This window comes from Zonotrichia leucophrys, chromosome 5 (assembly GCF_028769735.1).
Source record: "Zonotrichia leucophrys gambelii isolate GWCS_2022_RI chromosome 5, RI_Zleu_2.0, whole genome shotgun sequence".
Taxonomy (NCBI): domain Eukaryota; kingdom Metazoa; phylum Chordata; class Aves; order Passeriformes; family Passerellidae; genus Zonotrichia; species Zonotrichia leucophrys.
Window position 1 is genome coordinate 42,068,208 of NC_088175.1, and position 17,030 is coordinate 42,085,237.

Genomic DNA, 17,030 nt, shown 5'->3' on the forward strand with positions numbered 1-17,030 from the left:
TTCAGTGTTTCATTATAGACATATGTTTCAAGGAGAATCTAGTCCTATACCAAGTTTCCACTGTTAAGCTAATGCTCGCATAGAAATGATATTGGAAAAAGAAGAAAACATAAAAAAAAGTCCTTGACTTTAGAAATCCTGCCTTTATGTACTGCAGGATGATGCTTGGGTGTTCCCAACCATTTGTGTACATGCTTAAAATTTCATCTTTGCATCACTCTCTTGTTCAGTGAAATTATTCTTAATTATAGCATATTGTCACACACTGTAATATTGCTGAGAAATTGTCATAATCTGATTGTGAAAAAAGGTTATTTTTAAGACCTTCCAGTTATATTAATAGCAGATCAGCTTATAAAATCAAGGTAATTTAGCATGTTAGATCACACCAGTTGAAACACATTCTTGTGATCTGGTAACTTTGGTTATCACTTTGATGTCTGTGGCTTCTTTTATATGCCACTCTGTCACCATGTAGATAAAGGGGGAGAGTGACCCAGGAGCTATGTAATAAAATCAGAGTGTCACTAAAAAGATGATCTATATGTATAGTTCTATAGATATATATTTTTAAGCAAAGCCTTTTCCTTAGCCGTACGGGCACTTGAGCTGGAAATTATAGTATCTCAGCTCTTTTGCCACCCTGAAGCAGGTGAGGGGAGGAGTTTAAATTAGTGATCACTTTCCCCACTTCAGGAGTATTTCTGTTTCTTAAAGTTTTTCTCCCCCTTTGTCACAACAGAGAGCTTCAGATCTGATAGGGAGGGAGGCTTGTGATCATCAATCATTTTCAAACTAGTACCTTGTCCACTGCACGTGGCTGCCATGGCTTTTGCCATTACAGGATGGAAGATTCCTGCACTGGGGCAAATTGATCCATTCCGAAGTTTTTCTTCCCTGCTACTCCCCCCTTTCCTCTTCCTGCCTTTTAGTATATAGGGCCTTTAAAAAGTATATAGGTAAATATATATAGATATATATATATATATATATCAAGTTGTGCTGGGTAAAGAGGAGGAAGTGCTTCAACAGATCTTCATATTGAGAGGTTGGACAAGAAAAAATTCAGCCTTAGAAATAGCCTTAAAGCAACACTGCCCTGAATGTCCATGTTGTGCACATTGAGAATGAGGTGAGGTTTTGCAGTAGGTAACCCCTTCCCCTGCTCCCCAGCGTAGCTCCTTCAGGTCATCTACTCTGTTACGTGGCCATATGTATATGCATCATCCAAGCATGTGTGTTTACATCTATGTGCATCAGGATTGTCAGCATACAGAATGGATGTGTAACTTGCCACCTTTTTTGTTGACTGTTGGTAAATGTGTATAAATATGCCATTAAGCATTTCAATTCTGTTTTCTTTTCCTTATACCGTATTTTTGATATTGTTCAGTATTCAGTTGATGCTGTGTACACAGCTGGAGCTCTGTTTGAAGACAGACTGGGTCTCGATGCAGGTCAGGTGTGTCCTCAGACATTGTACTTTAAAGGGTTTGAGCTGTCCCAGGCAGGAGCAGTTGGGAGAAAGTGGTACTTGGAGAGGGAATTTGAGAGCTGTGAGAGGAGGAAGAGCGGGAAGTTTGCTCAGACTGTGTCCCACATGGGGTACAATTCCCCCTCTGGCTCATTTCAGTTCCAGAGAGTTCCAGAGGCAGCTTCCTGAGCCATCTCCTGTTTCTGTGGCTGCTGCAGGAAAGGTGCTCAAGGAGAGGAACAGCTAGAGAAGGGTGATGGGAGCAGAGACAGAAGGATGCTTGCAGAGAGGACAGTGCTTTCTTTAGTTACCAGCTGAGTCCCCACACTTGATGGAATGGTCCTCAGCTGGAGGAGTCAGCCCTGAGAGAACAGGGACAGAGAGGAACCATTATGCTTAGGAACAATGAAGTCGTTGAGAAACCCTCTCTGAAAAAAACTACTCACTTGGGTCTCCTGTGAAGCTGGACCTGAGTTAACACAAACTAGAAAGGGAGCTATGAAGGGCTGAGGGGACTCGTCCCATTGCAAGCCCTCAGGATCCAAAAGCCACAGGGTTCTTCTGCCAGTTGGTCAGTCCCAAAGCTGGCTGAGGTGAAGGGGGAAAACCCACTAGGCAGGACCCCTGCTCTGCCCAGTGCCTCTCCTGCATACTGTGCCTTTGTGTGTGCAGCATGGCAGCCTGTTCTGCTCCTCTCCACAGCCCCAGGGAAGAAGAGGATGGAATTGCAGGCTGTAAATACAGACCCCTCCCTCCCCATGGAAGCATCCCTCCTGGAGCTAGTGGCAGCTGAGAAAAGGGCTGTGAGCTGAGGTGGGGATGAGGAGTGTCAACTGTCCAGGTCTGAGTTCAAAGACCACATCCAAAGGTCAAACAGAGCCGCTGACAGCTTAACTGAATGCTTGGGATTTTTTCATACTGTGGAGCATGCCACAAAGCAGTGTGTTTAACTTCTTTCTGCCTTTTTTTTTTAAAGAAATGAAACAAAAATCAATTTAATAAACATTTCTCATAGTGTGCATAGTGTGATGAACTGCTGCAATTTTACAACCAGTTAACCTTAACACCAGGATGCTTTGTGAACCAGGCTTTGACAGCATGGGATTTTACAGCCTCTGGGAGGGGGGCCTGCAGGCAGGCTGAGTATGCGTCTGGACTGGTGCTGAGGGAAGGCAAAAAGTTTGCTTGGCTGAAATGGTGCCTGCTGCAGTTGTGCCCCTCCCCACAGCTGTAGGGGAGCTAATGTGGATTGCAGAAAGAGTGACTGTGCTGAAATTCGGCACAGGCTGGAGGGGGGTGTGGTGCTAAGTCCTGTGCACTCTCAAGGGGCTCCTCCTAAAGTGACCAAAAATTGCCCAAAATGTCCCTGTGCTGCCATCTGGATGGGGACTGGGCTGTTAATGCCACCGCTGCTGCTCCCACCTGCCCCTCCACACCATCAGGGGAAAGTCTGGCTGGGAGCGAGGTGGGCAGCCAGGTGCTGTGATCCCTCAGCTGCCTGCCTTCCTCTGTCCTGTCCTGCACTTTGCACTGTGTTTGAAGCAGGAATGTCCTGCAGCAGCTGCCTGCTCTGTGCTGGTACAGAGAGGGAGGGGATGCGGGGTGAGGGAGGCAACACAACGTTGAGCTGCTGCAAAGAAAGGCAAGCCCTGCTCCCAGCGGCTGTGCCTGTGCTTCGAGATCATGCCCATCTGTTGTTCTTTCACTTGTTTACCTGAATGTTAATGGAGTCGGACATCATGACTTCTGGATAGAAAAAAAAAGTGATATTTAAAAACAATAAACAAAAAAGAAACAAAGCAATTCCCCCTTGTTAGTAGATTTTTAATGATGTGTTGTCAGATCTTGTTTCCTTCCATCGCATACTGATTTCTGCCATGTCTTCCAAGGGAACGGGCATGTCTCATTCTTGTATTCAAGCAAAATTTGGGCTGCAGGGAAGGCCGTCCTCAGCTGACCCTCTAGGTGGTTTCCCATGAATGTGATGCTCTTTGCTTCATGCCTTAAAACGTTTGGATTGTGACACTGCATTGTTGCTCCAGATGGGGATAAAATTATTCCAGCCTCTGGAGCTAGGATTAAGCTGATGTGAGTCACTGTCAGACCCAGGCTGGTGTTTGAGGGGGAGAAACAATAGTGGAGACTAACTGGCAAAGCACAGCATGTATTTGGCATCCAGGGTGTGTGCCTTGGGACCTCAGCCTGCAGTTATAGCTGGGATCTTAAACCTTCCCCAGCCAAGTGGGAAGGTCCCCTTTGTTTGCACTTCAGTCCCCTTTATTTGCTCTTCAGGTTTGAGTACGAGCATTGATCTGCTTGAAACAGATGAGCTGAATGTGATACTGGGAGAGGACTGGGTAAAACAGGCCCCTTTAAGATTGTGTGGAGATATGGGTTATCCTTGGAAAACAGCAGTCCTGCCATGTGTGGCCACGGGGATAAGCGAGTGGGAGGGGAAGGGTGGGTGCAGTGCTTGCAGCTTGTTTGTGCTCATACTGCACAGACAACCCTGGCTTACACTTCTCTTTAGCATTTTTCTCCAGAGGTCTGAAGGACCTGGAAAGTCACTGGAGACCTTACTGTGGAATTCCACTGCCTAGGAATGTGACTGTGGAATCTTTTTATTTTTCTTGTGAAACAAGATTTTTCAGGAATTAAAAATAAAAACATGAATTTTTCTGAACTAGACCATGCCAGGATTTTTTCCAGTGGAAATTCTTTTCCTCCTCCCTCCCAAACTGTTGTTTTTTTCTTTTTAAAACCTCCTAGAGTGTTTCTAATGAGAAGTTATGGAGGTATTTTTTGCTTTGGCAATCTCTGTTTCGTAAGCTTGATCTGGGCTGTTTGTTTTCTAAGCAGCAATGAGCCTAATTGTCTGGTACTAAGACTACTGTGATTAACATGCATTTCTGGCTCATGGCATTTCCTAATCAGAGGTTGTCAAAGCTGTAACCAAGAGTTGCCATATTCTCTCAGGAGGGAATAAATCCCACCGGCTCTCTCATGCCAGAGCTGTTGATGGTGGAGGTTTCTGCAGAGGAAAGCACCCTCAGTGCTGGATGTGGCTGCACCCTCTGCCTGCCAGCTCTGCCTGCCGGGCTCAGGAGTGAAGGATGTGTTGGTGGCTGTGCTCACATTGCTGCTCTGAACCACTGCTTCTTTTGCTGGGCATGACAGCACAGCCCTTCCAGTTAGGGGAGGAAAAAAGGTGACGTTTTTTCAACAATCTCATTCACTGTCGGGGCTGTGGGAGGGCTGCACCAGGAGGTCGGCAACAGTGAAATTACAGCCCCCAGGGAGGAACCATCTGCCACCAGTGGGTGCTGAAGGGGAGAGAGAAACAATTACCCACCTGACCAGCTCTTGAGCAAGCGGTACACACAGGCTGGGAACTCCAAGTCCTGTAAGTACCACACTGTGCACCTGAACTAGATAGAGGCTGCATATTTTTCCTGACCACTCCCCAGTTTCAGCCTGGGGAGCATCCCACTGCCTTGCACAGGGCACAACGCAAGCAATGGGATGCAGAAGTGCTGTTCGGGGCAATGCCTTGAGCTGACCTCTGGTGGCCTGATGCTTTCACTTCAGTGCTCAGGGACCTGGAGCAAACAGAAAATACCTCCCAGGTGCTAAAAGTCCTGCATAACCGAAAGCCACGTTGTTTTCACACTTGCAAACACATTAGAGGGTATAAAAACTGTGCAACCACTGTGGTCTGCCCGGTGTTTCTCACTGGATTTAGATGACCCAGCTCAAGTGCCAATGGTTGCAAGTAACACTTCTAATTACAGTTTAATCACACCTTTTACTTTTTTTTTTCTTTTTTTTTTTTGAGAAAAGTGTTTCTTGGCCCTGCTTTGCTAGGGCATTCCCTCATGCCAGAACACAGCTTTGCTGAGTACTGAGAGGTGTTGGTGTTGGGCCAGGAGAGATGGCATGCACACAACACCCTGCCTGCTGGCTGCAAGCAAACTGCTGAGATTTCCTCCAGCAAGGATTCGTGCTGTTAATGCAAGTCTCAGTGTTGGTTGATGGCGCTCCCACAGGTCTTGTTGGAACAAGAGATCTGGGGAGTTTTAGGGTTCTGTGGAGGTTTTTTTGTTAATGTTAACTTCAAGGCCACTCAGCTGGTTCCAGTGACCTTTTTCAGCCTTTTGTTATGCCTTTTTTTTTGGGGTTTTTTGGTTGTTTTTTTTTAGTATCAGGCACTTTGGGGCAGGGATAGGAAAACAGAAAAAGCAGCAAGATTGGGAAAAGGGTTTTCTTGGTGCAAATATTCTGTAGTTAAATCAAAATGAACAGACACCCCCAACTGTTTTTGTTTCTTTTAAACAACTGGAGTAATTGCAGAGAGTATTAATTTTGCTCATAAAGGACTTCCCTCCCACACATGCCATGTCTCTAACAAAAAAAAGGGGTTGTGGTGTCTCCCTGCAGGTCCTCTATAGGCTGGCAGTAACATTGTTATTTGAAGAACAGAGTAGATAAAGACCTTCATAGCCTGCCTGCATTAAAACTCACTCCACAGGAACTAATTTCATGTAGTTACCTTAGGGGAAAATAGCACCAACACGGGTAAACAGCACTGGAATTAAATCTAATCTGTTACAGGACCAAATGAAAGTACAAAGTAAAACAGGTAAGCTCAATGTAGGAGAGAGGTGGTATCAAGCACTGAATTCTGAAAACCCACCCCACAGGGGATTTCAAGGCCATTTGTAGGATTTCATTCTGGCAAATGGGAGAGGACAACTCATTTATTTCCTTCAGGCTGTACCAGTCTGGCTTGGTGTGACTGCATTCTTCCAGCAGAGAAGGCTGCAGTGGTCATGACTCTACTTTTCCTTTTTGCCTGCAGGAAAATAGTCCTTTCCCACCCCACCTCCCCTCAAGAACTGCACGTGGCCACATCTGAGGAACCTCCACATCCCTTCCAGATGCAGGAGATGTTGAAAAATGCATCACATTGCTCTGTCTGGCTCTCAGGATCTGGGTGGCTGTTGGGGAATGGCCCGCTGCTTTCCTACGGCCATGGGAATGGGGACCAGTGGTCTCTGCCCCAGGCTCCGAGGGAAGGAGCAGCACCAGGAGCCTGCCAGGGAGCAGCGGAAACAGCTACTGGATGGGGCCAAAAGACAGATTTATTTGCAGGAAAGGAGTGGAGGCGCCAGAGATGGGGCTGAGGCTGCTGTGCATTTTCACATGCCACCCCCACGCACAGGGACGCGCTGGCTTCCTGCAGACACATGGAGCCATCCCCGCAAATGAGCGGCCCCTCGGAGCCTGGATGCAGCCTGCTCATTTGGATGATGGCCTGTCCTGCAGCCCAGATCCACCTTCCAGCCCCCTCTTCAAGCCACTCAGTTCAGGCCAGCAAGGGGAAAACACTTTCCCATATGTTGGTCTTCAGACTCTGACTCATTATTTTTATTTCAGCTGTCGCCAAGCAATAGCGAAAGTCCCAACACACCAACATTTCCACTGCTGCAAGCTGCCTTGTCCTCAGCCACCAGAGAATGAGCAGCTCAGCCTCAGTTCTCCTTCTCTTCTCTCACAGATTCTGTCACCGAATAGGCTGAGCTGGAAGGGATCCACCCAGATCATCAAGTCCAGCTCTAAAGTGAATGGCCTCTATGGTGATCAAACCCATAGCCTTGGGTCTTATTAGCACCACGCTCTAACCAGTTGAGCTAATTTCATGAATAAAAAACCAGGAAGGAGGTAAAGGGTACATTCAGGTTCCTTAGCCATCAATACAGCATCCAGGCAAAAAGTGAGAACTTGCAGCCTCTGGAAAGGGAGACATGGAGCTTGTCCCTGAAGACACACACACCCACAGGTGACAGGGACGCTGGAGGTGGTGTTGCCCTCTCCTGCTCCTCTGAGCCCCTCATCTAACAAAGAACCACGGCTCAAAACAAGACTGTGCCATTGTCTGCATCACTCTGTTGTACCCTGCTTGTCTCCACTCTTACAAAAATGGGATATGACTCCACATCCTTTTTTCTGCCTGCTCCTTATTAAGCTCAGAGACTCTCCTGCTGCCTCCCCAACACCCTAGACTGTGTTACACAGCACCAGCAGCCTGTTTTACCAAGTTTACTCTTCCTTTTGTTTGCCCATTTACTGCTCTTCTCCTTTCCATTCCTGCTCACCTACTTCTTGTTTCCCTTTCCTCCCTCCATCTGGATACCCATTTAGATGCCTGTGACCGTACTACCATATGCGTACACATAACAAAAAAATAAAAATAGCATCCCCAAATGGGGAAACCTCTAGAGCTGTTCTAAAACTACAACATGACTCCAGCTAGACAGAAGACATTTTGCAATAACCTCATCGCTGCTGCCAAGTGTGTTCCGAACACAGACCTCGTGTCATAAATTACTGTAATTAGCAACACTCCAACAGGCAAAAGTATGTATTTAAAAACTGAGGATGCATATGAAGTGGCTGCAGTTTATATTAAGGGTGAGTCACGGTGAGGCCCAGCTTGAAGGGAGCCAGTGAAGCCTCTGCAGCCACAGCACTGTCTGGCACAACCCACCTGGCACAGCAAACCTTTCCCTAAACATAGGGAAAACAAGCTGAATATTGAAGCCTCTTGGGAAATGTATTTGCGCTGAAAATTTGAACTTTTTGCTGAAATAAGGGGAAAAACAAAAAACGAGCCTCTTTGGCCAGCACTAATAAAACATTTTGAGACAGAGCTCCACTTCTTGACACGCGCAAAAAATGTTCTTCTGGGACGGCAAATGGAAACTTTTTTATTTGGATGGATAGTGGTTTTATGGCTCAAGCGACTTGGGGTTTTCTGGTTTGAGAATAAACACGTAAGAGAAAAAAAAAAAAAAAAAAAAAGAAACAAACAGAAAACTTCGGATGTGTTCGTGGTGGCCAAGCCCTGCTTTTCCGATGAGAACAAAAGCTGTGACATGAGGGTTTTTTTCCCAGATTGCGACTGCGGAAGGCGGCGGCGGTGCCGTGGCTGCCCCTCACGGCGCCGGGCAACGCCGGGACGGCACCGCGGCTCTCGGGGGTTCCCGCGGGAGCCCCGCACCGAGCCCCGCACCCGGCACCGCGCCCGGCACCGAGCCCCGGGCACGGCCCGCACATGCTGCGAAATGTCGGCGCTGCGGTGCGCCCTGGGAGCTGTAGTCCCGCCGCCCAGCACCGCTTCGCCCCACTCCCCGGCTCGCAAAATGTCCTCCGCCGAGGCAAGGCGGCCGCCTACAACTCCCAGGAGCCCCGAGAGAGGCGGAGCGGGGAGGCGCCGGCCCTTTCCGCGCCGTTCTGCCCGCCGGGAGTTGTGGTCCTGCCGCCGCTGTGGCCGCTCTGCGGAGCCTGGCAGGGACTCGGTGTCCCAGCGCGCCGCGGGCCGCGGGCGGAGGGCAGAGGTGGGAAAGGCGGGCCAGGCGGGCAAGGCGTGCGGCTGCAGTGGAAGGTGTTGGGGCTGTGCGGTGTCGGGGTACGGGGGCTCCCCTTTCCATTTTCGCCCCTCCCGTCCCTTTCCCAGCGGTTCGCGCTCTGTGCCCGGGCGGGTGGCGGTGCCCGGGGTGCAGGGCCAGCGAGGGCCGCGTGTGGAGCAGCCAGCAGCATCCCGGGCCGCGAAGGGCGCTGGGGCCGGGGCAGCACGGCTGGCGCTGCACCGTGGCCTTGCCCTCCGCGGGGCGAGTGCCCAGAGGCCGATGTTCTTTTCCCTGATCCTCTTCCCTGTTCCTTGGCGCGGGTCCCTGTCCCGAGGGACTATGTGGGCTTTGGTGCGGTGCTCTGTGCACCGTGAGAGCGGGCCCGTGGCCGTGGTTTGCGGTGACTGAGGTGTCCGTCCCCCTCACAGGAGGCAGCAGGAAGACGCACAGAGTCTGTCTGAGCAACACCAGGATGGAGGAGCCCACTGGGAACCTTCCCTTCCGGAGAAACATCCTTCCCGAGTCGTGCTGTGGTCATGTCACCATAACAAACCTGTGAGTGAGGCTGGGGTGTGTGAGGGCCAGCATGTTTGGCCACTAACTTTGTTAAGGCTAAAACATTTCCTTAGGAGCAGAATTTCTCCTTTCTGTGTAGGTGCCCTCAGACAAGAGATGGCCCTGATGGCCCTATTGCCATCTGAAAACAGGCCTTTATTCAAGGCCTTTTCTGAGTAGTAGTCATTACTTTTCATGTGTTGCAAAACTGAGCAGAAGGCTGTATCATTTTAAGATTATTTGCTGCCAGGGGTTACATGGAGAACTGTGTTTTCAAAAGTAGCTGTCTGATCCTTTCTGTCAAACACAGCCAGACTTGACATGGAATATAACACTCCTCAGAAGGTTCGCTGTGTTTTGAGCTTCATAACAATCTGGCCCTAACTTTGAACATGACCTTTCTTTGAGAACACGAGCCTGTGTTACCCATGGTCTTAATACTTAGCAGCACTTAATGTTTACAATGCATAACTATTTTTATTGTATCTTCTCAGCTGCATTTAATACTGTTTATTTAATCCTTTGCACATGCAAATTACAGCTTGAATTTTTTTAAAACCTCCCTTCTGTTCTACAGATAAAGTTGGCAGTGCAAATGTGGAGGCTGGGTAAATATAGTGGTGCCTACGTTATTAGGCTGTGTGCTGTTCTTCTGCCAAAAATTCAGTAACATCTACAGACTTTTATACCACCATGAGTTTCTGTCAGAATTAGAGCCCAGTTCTGCAGCTTTGGATGATTCAGGGGGATAGAATTACTTTTAAAACTACATTTCCAGTATCATGATGGAAATGTTTGTTTTCTAGGGTGGAAGTGCTGAGATCTTTGGTGGCTTTAACTGACCCTCAGGAGGGGAAGCTGACTCAGTCTCAAGAGAAAGTGAGTGACTAACAGACTTTCCATGTCTGTTTACTGCATCGTTTCAGAAGAGCCTATAATTAGGTAGTCAAGCTTATTCTAATAATATGTTAGAGCTGTTTCCATAAGTCACGTGAGCTGAACCAAAATGTGTGTGAACACCAGCTCTGTTTCCAGTTGCCCAGCAGGTGGTAGTTTCATCATCAACCACCTGAATTCAGCGAGGTTCCCTTCAAGCAGGTGGCACTGGCAGGTATTCCAGCTGCTCCTGGAAGTCAGGCTTCAACTCACGTTGTCATTCACTGACTGAAGGGCCAGCTCTTGCAGGCCTGTGGTTGCAGTCTCTCCTCATTTCCATGGGTGAGCATGGCATGAGTGATTGGTTTTCTTAATCCAATGGGATCAATTTCTTGAGCTGTCTGGTTTTCCAGTTCCTGGAATCTAGCAATGACTTGAGAGCATGGAGCCAAAGGAGGGAGCGGAGCTTGTACTTTATGCCACATTAAAGCAGACTTGAAACAGTGGCCCTGATATTTTTGTGGGTTTTCTGTCACTGATAGGGATCAGTGATAGTGTCCTTTGTGATAGGCAGAATGTGATGGCTATTGGGACAGCAGGTACAGAGCTAGTGCAGTAAGGGCTGTACTGGCCAAATCAAAGTGTGAGAAATTGCATGTGTTTTGTGGATGTTTACAGTGTGAATAAACACAGGGTTTAATATGCAGAGCTCATTGCTGTCTCCTGGAAGATGTAATAAGACAGCTTTGGGGGATTCAGATTAACTCAAGAGCTTTATCTTCATCTTTTAGTAATTGGACCTGATGTTACCTGTAAAGAGATTTGGTAGCATTACTTTCAATTACTTCATATTCTTGTATTCAGTCCTGTGTAAATCTTTAATTTTAATGTGTATTCATTCCTTAAATAATGCTTTCATTTGAAGCAAAATTGCTTGGGAATCCCTAAAGCACAGCTAACTGTTATATTGCAATTATAATTACTTTGCATGACACAGAGTGATGGTTTCATTCTTGGTTCTCATTTCACAGTTGAGGTTTTATGTTTGTTTGTATTCTAGGCACTAAACTTGCTGGGCATTTGGAAAAGTGTATTTAGAGTTGTTCCTGGGCCTACATCAAAGACCTCAGTGGAGTGACAGCTCGAAGATGGGAGACCAGGAGGCGGGTGAACCTTTTCTGGGGATAGTGGCTGATGGGGGCAGAGACTTTGAAGGAGCTCTGCCCTCAGACACGGTGTCACTCAGCGATTCTGACTCTGATGACTTGGGGCTGGCGGATGAAGCAGAAGTTGATACAATATCTCCCGAGGAGCCATCTGTAGATGAAGGGGATTCCAGATCAGGAGAGACACCTGACTCTTCAAACAGCAGATCTCCTGTGCAGCCATTCCATCTGAAGGGCATGAGTTCTACGTTCTCTCTCCGTAGCCAGAGCATTTTTGATTGCCTGGAAGAGGCAGCCAAGCTGTCTGTGCCCTCGATGCCTGAAGATAATGTTGTTGATGGGAGGTTCAAGCGCCCATTGCCTCCAACCACAGTTTCAGGTAACGTGGTCCCAGAAAACATGGGAAGGCAAGCCAGAGCAGTGCAGGCTCCCAGAACCTCTCCTGCAGTGCCTGACTACGTGGCACACCCGGAGCGCTGGACCAAATACAGCCTGGAGGGAGTTTCAGAGTGCAGTGACAAGACTAACAGGGCAGTGGCCATGGAATTTCTGGGGGGTTTGAAGAAAAGAGGGGAGCAACAGAGCTCGGCTACCCAAGACAGCTACACCCAGTCCTTCAACCAGGACCCTTCCAGCTGTGGAGCTGGGAGGATTGTCTTCACCAAACCAACCAAAAGAGGTGTTGATGGACTGGAAAAGAAAACATCTACAGGGGAGGATGATAAAAAACAGGTGAAGACAGATCTGAAAGGAAAATCTCTTAAGAAGGCTGATGACCTGAGGGAAGAGGATAAGGTTGAGCTGGGGCACTTAGACAGTGACAGTGGAAAGGCAGCAGAGGAGGAGGAGTGCATGATGGAAGGGGACCAGAACACAGAACATAAACCTGATACAAGGCTTAGTGGTGCAGGTGAAGAGCCATCGCTGGGAACAGTTGGATTCCACTGCAGTAAGAAGAAGAGCAGGAAAAATTTCCGACCTAAAGCAGATGATGAAGGGGAGGAAGAAGAGTCCTGAAGGATGAAGCACATTGGAGACATCCCAGGACTTGTCTTGGTCATTTTTTTCCTTCTCTCTCTCTTTTTTTTTTTTTCCCCCCTTTCTGGTCTGAAAACCACATGATAGCTTTTTGTCCAACAGTTTGCATCATAGCCACCAAGAATGTTTTATATTGTTAGAAATTAGGCTACCTAAAATAAACTCCAGCCTTTTTGTTTATGAGAGTTCCATGGGCACAGGATAGTTGCATCCTGGCAGGATAGAATAAAGTGTGATACTCCAGAGCTGAAGTATCCAAAGAAACAGAAGTGTTAGCTAAACGGTTGCAGGGCTTCCTAGTAACTCCCAGTTTTGGAATTGTTCCCAAATCCTGTGGAATCCTGGAGAAAAGGTGATGAGCTCATTATGTAGAGATTTTTAAACTATGAAAATAAAACCTAGTCTTCCACTGCATGTGATTTCTTCTGGCCCTGTCCCAGGGAGGAAAACCTTTTAACTTTTTTGTTTAAAAACATCTTTCTGTCATTGCCATTGAGGGTGAAAGCACAACAATGCCCAGTTACATGATGTGAGGATCTGCACCTTTGTATGTCCTTTCCAGGAGGTGCTGCTTCCATACTGATTCTATATGTGGATTGGGGCATTTGTGGGAATCAGCTATTTATACCAGAACTGGAGACTTTTTTTTTCTATGTGATACAATAAACTTTTGGTTGTAACTTGATTTCTTGTCTGAATCACACTGAGTAATGCAGCTGTAGGAGTTTTACCAAACATTTTATTTGATTCCTAAACTGCCTTGAAAACTTTTTAAAGTGTTACTCTAACTTTGCCATCTTGTTAACTTCTCCCTCAAGTCTTAGAGATTCTAAACCTCACATTTTTAACATTTTCAATCATTTTACAATGTATAATGCCCTCATAGGATGAGTCATCTCATACAATGAATCACATTGTAGGGAATGTCAAATAGAGTGGGTTTTTTTCCACAGTGCTAGTAAATTTAATAACTAAGGTTGAAAGATTAAATTCTTTGAAAGGTTACATGATTTGAGACTCAAATTAGTTCAGGTCACTTTGGACTAACATTTTTTGGGTCATTATTCTAAATGAACCAATCCCAAGACTAGTATTTACAATTGTGTAGTGAAAGATTAATTTTGAAGAGTTTGTGATATTTCTTGGTAGATTGTGCTTGCTCAGATTCTGAAGGATGTTTGAGGGAGTGACTTCATCTTAGCAGTAATTAACTGGGAGGCCCACATCACTTGGGCTTTGTGTTTGAACTGATGCATCATTTGGTAGAAGAAGCAGAAAACAGTGTAAAAGGAGCAGTTGTGCTCCATTTTTCTAAAGGCACCTTTTAGTTTTCAGAGCAGAATGTATGTTCTCATGAGTGTGCAGTTGGATGCACATTGCTTAGGTGGGTCATTGGTAAATACCTTGGTTGTTCCAATGCATGTGAGTGGATACACACAGCAGGTCCCAATGGATAGATTTTGGGTTCCAGTGGATAATTAGTGTGCTTATCACATTGAAATAGTGGCCATTTCAAAATGGAAACTGCTGCCAAGAGCAGGGAACGCTTGTTGTGAGATATCTGTTATTTCTTAACAAAAAAATGCAGCTCAGTTACTCAAACTGACTGGGTTTATGAGTTCTGCTTGCCCAGGGTGAGGAACAGGTAGGACTATCAAAATTCCATCGCTGCTAAAGGAGTCACAGGTCTGGGGCACAGCTGAATAAACTGGACAAATGCCTGTTTCATTAAGCCATCATAGCAAGATTAATATCTGGTAATAAAAGGCTGATTTTTGTCAGAGCTGAGATTTATTTTTTTTTCCACCTCTGATAACAGAAAGCTTTTGTGCAATCTACAATTACAATGTATAGAGACAATATTATACATGTGAGGAAATGCAGTTGAAGTTTGTATCAGTGTCAGACACAGCCCAATACTTCCCCCTTCTGATGCTGTTTATATTATTCCAAAGAAATTTCCCCTTAGAGAATGGTATTGATATTTTTGTGGTATATCTTGCAAAATTCAAATAAAGTCAGTGAATTTTTATGTGCTAAAAATGTACAAGCCAGTTTAAGTAATGGAAAAAGCCACAAACAGCCTAAATTCTTAGACTGCACGATAATTCTTGGTACACATTCTTGTTTTAAAGTCTCTTAGGTGATTTCTTTTTTCCCCTGACGCTTGAGAAAGAAAAGTAAAATGAAATCAGATGCTTAGATGTAGAGGAGATATTCCATGTGGTGTGATACATGGAGGCAAAGGCTCCTTTTCAGCAGGGAACTGGCAGCAGCTGTGATGGGGCATGGGCCCAACAAAAACCAGGTGATTCCACTCTCTGAGGTTGAGTGAGGAGCCTTTCAGAAGGAATACCAGCAAAGGAATGCCTCACAGGAGCCAGTGTGGGAAGAGAAGCTGGTGAGTGCCATTGTTTGAGAGTTGTAGGAACTCCAGGAACTGTATGTTTTGTAATGTTTCAGTATTCAGGCCCTTTCCTTGGAAACTTTTTCTTGATTTCCTTTTTTTAAGCAGCTCAGGAGTACGAGCTTGATGTCTTGGCCAAGGAAGGAGCTTGTTTGTAAGTGCGTAAGTGACTGCCCTTCCAAAGGGAGACTCCCTTGAACAGAGAAGTGTGGAATTTGGCAGCGGTGATGGTGAATTGAGGGTGTGGTATCTGGAGAACAAATGGTATTTAGAAAATAAGGTGGTAGAGTCACCCTGGAGGAGAAAGTTTTAATGCTATTTGTGGAATGGTTTTGGAGAAAGGATCGAGTGCTATGGGAGCAGCAGGAAACAAAGCCCAGGAAATTGAAGGAGAAAGACCAAGAAATCCTTAGGAATGTCAGGCACTGATAGTGCTTAGCGTAGGGAGCTTGTTGCCTTTAGGCCTTCAAGAGATTAGGATTTTACTTCTACAGTAGTTCAGTAGGACAAAAGGTTTAATGTAAAGAAATAGAATAAAATTTAGTTGTCAATGTATTCGATGTCAGTCTCAAACTGATCTGCACGCTCTTCTCTTTCCCTTCTTTGTGGCAAAGGCACTTCTGTGTTGGCACTCTTCACACCTAATAGGATTGGAAAAGTCATGTACTCGTTTAAAAGCCTTAACACAAGGGGCACATAGCAGTAATTGCTTAAGAAACTTTAAAATGTTGAAAAAAAGACACTGGAGATTGTATTACTTTGCATTTGCTCGGTAAATGATAAACACAGGGTTATTTTTCGGCTATTTAAATTTCTGTGTTTTATGCAGTTACAGTATCAAAATGTCTGGGAAGCCTGCTATGGGATGGAGTTGTTTTATTGGAATACTGATAATGAAGCAACTCACATAAGTGTTATATAAACTTCTGACAGAATTAAATAAAGCTTGAGGTTAGCTCAAATCTGTGTGACTTGAGGTCCTGTCATGTTGTGACTTTGAGTTTTCCAGCTACTTTTTTCCATGTGGTATATATATATGCTCAGTTTATGGGTTTTGGAGGCTGTTTTGTAGTAGCATTAGGTTGATATTGAAATAGGTCATTAAGAAGGGTGTCCAAAATCTTTATTGTGTTGGATATCCTGCAGTGGCTGAGAACTAGCTTGTTCCTGTCTCTAATGATTAAAGCTCCATGCAGTGGAGCCCTGGGCCACAGGACACCATTCTTAACTGACAGAAATGGGTGCAGCTCTAAGGGCAAATGAATTCTGTTAATTAAAAAAATAATAGGAGACTTGCTCAGTTTTTATTTTTAATTATTATTGCTTTGCATTTTAAATACTTTTGTAATACTTCTGTAGGATTATCTCATGGACTCAAGAAACCCCCAAGGCAATCCTGTGTTGCAAATAGATACTTGTTCACATGTTTGAGCTGGGTTAGATTATTCTAACTCACTGAGGGACAGTCCTTGCCCAAGGCTTGTAAATGTATTTTACAAAAGGTAATTTTTTCATTCTGAACTAAGAATATTCTGTTCCCTGATTATATTCCCATAACCTCTAGGAAGCTCCTTATTGGGTAATTTTCCAATCTTATTTTTCCACCTTGCATTTTTAAACTACATTGTTCAGCTGTATTAATTACCTTTTCCATGATTGTTTTCAGTACTTACATGTGTAGTTTGGAGCTGGTTGAGTGCACAAGAGGTTGGTTTTGGTTAAAACTTCTGCCATGGAGGAGATAACAGCTGTACAGTAGCAAATCTACAAAATAGGTAGTGATTAAATACCTGCCCTCTTTTGTGAGGATATTGCAAGACCTCAGGCTGGCACAAACTTAATAAAGCATTCCTTGTGTGTTTCTGTTGGACCTGTATAGCCTGACTTTTTTCAGGAAGCTATAAAAGGGATAAGAAGGGAGCAGGAAACTGTAGCAGGAGTATTAAGATAAAGAATTTTCAGCGAGGCCAGAATTATACAGGAGAGTTGCAGAGATAAAGAAAACAATAAGAGTTGTGCTACACAGCAGGTGGTTTAACATTTTCAGGCTGGGTAAGAAATGTTGTTTGTTTATATTGTAAGAGTTTGTCATCAAAAGCTCGAGA

General features: G+C 45.5%; 2 protein-coding genes across 6 annotated transcripts in view; one reads left to right on the plus strand and one right to left on the minus strand.

Moving 5' to 3' along the window:
* Positions 1-8,743: 8,743 nt before the first annotated feature.
* Positions 8,744-13,203, plus strand: TSSC4 (tumor suppressing subtransferable candidate 4). Of its 5 annotated transcripts, none has more exons than XM_064714798.1 (4): positions 8,744-8,871; positions 9,312-9,438; positions 10,245-10,317; positions 11,375-13,203. In XM_064714798.1, exon 4 carries the CDS (start codon positions 11,463-11,465, stop codon positions 12,495-12,497), a length of 1,035 nt encoding a protein of 344 aa, XP_064570868.1. In that variant the 5' UTR covers positions 8,744-8,871; positions 9,312-9,438; positions 10,245-10,317; positions 11,375-11,462; the 3' UTR covers positions 12,498-13,203. The 5 variants fall into 5 exon arrangements, with proteins under 5 accessions (XP_064570868.1, XP_064570867.1, XP_064570865.1 ...); XM_064714795.1 differs by having other exon boundaries at positions 8,805-8,942; XM_064714797.1 differs by lacking the exon at positions 10,245-10,317.
* Positions 13,204-14,138: 935 nt separating this feature from the next.
* Positions 14,139-17,030, minus strand: part of TRPM5 (transient receptor potential cation channel subfamily M member 5) — a 36,883-nt gene continuing 33,991 nt past the window's right edge. The window contains exons 23-24 of the mRNA XM_064714793.1: positions 16,599-16,689; positions 14,139-15,566 (exon numbers count right to left, since the gene is read on the minus strand). Coding sequence (XP_064570863.1) covers positions 15,466-15,566; positions 16,599-16,689 — 192 coding nt within the window. The 3' untranslated portion in view covers positions 14,139-15,465. The remainder of the gene's footprint in view (positions 15,567-16,598; positions 16,690-17,030) is intronic.

Coding starts and splice junctions, on each gene's coding strand:
- TSSC4 (XM_064714798.1), top strand. CDS start 11,463: ATGGGAGACCAGGAGGCGGGTGAACCTTTTCTGGGGATAGTGGCTGAT.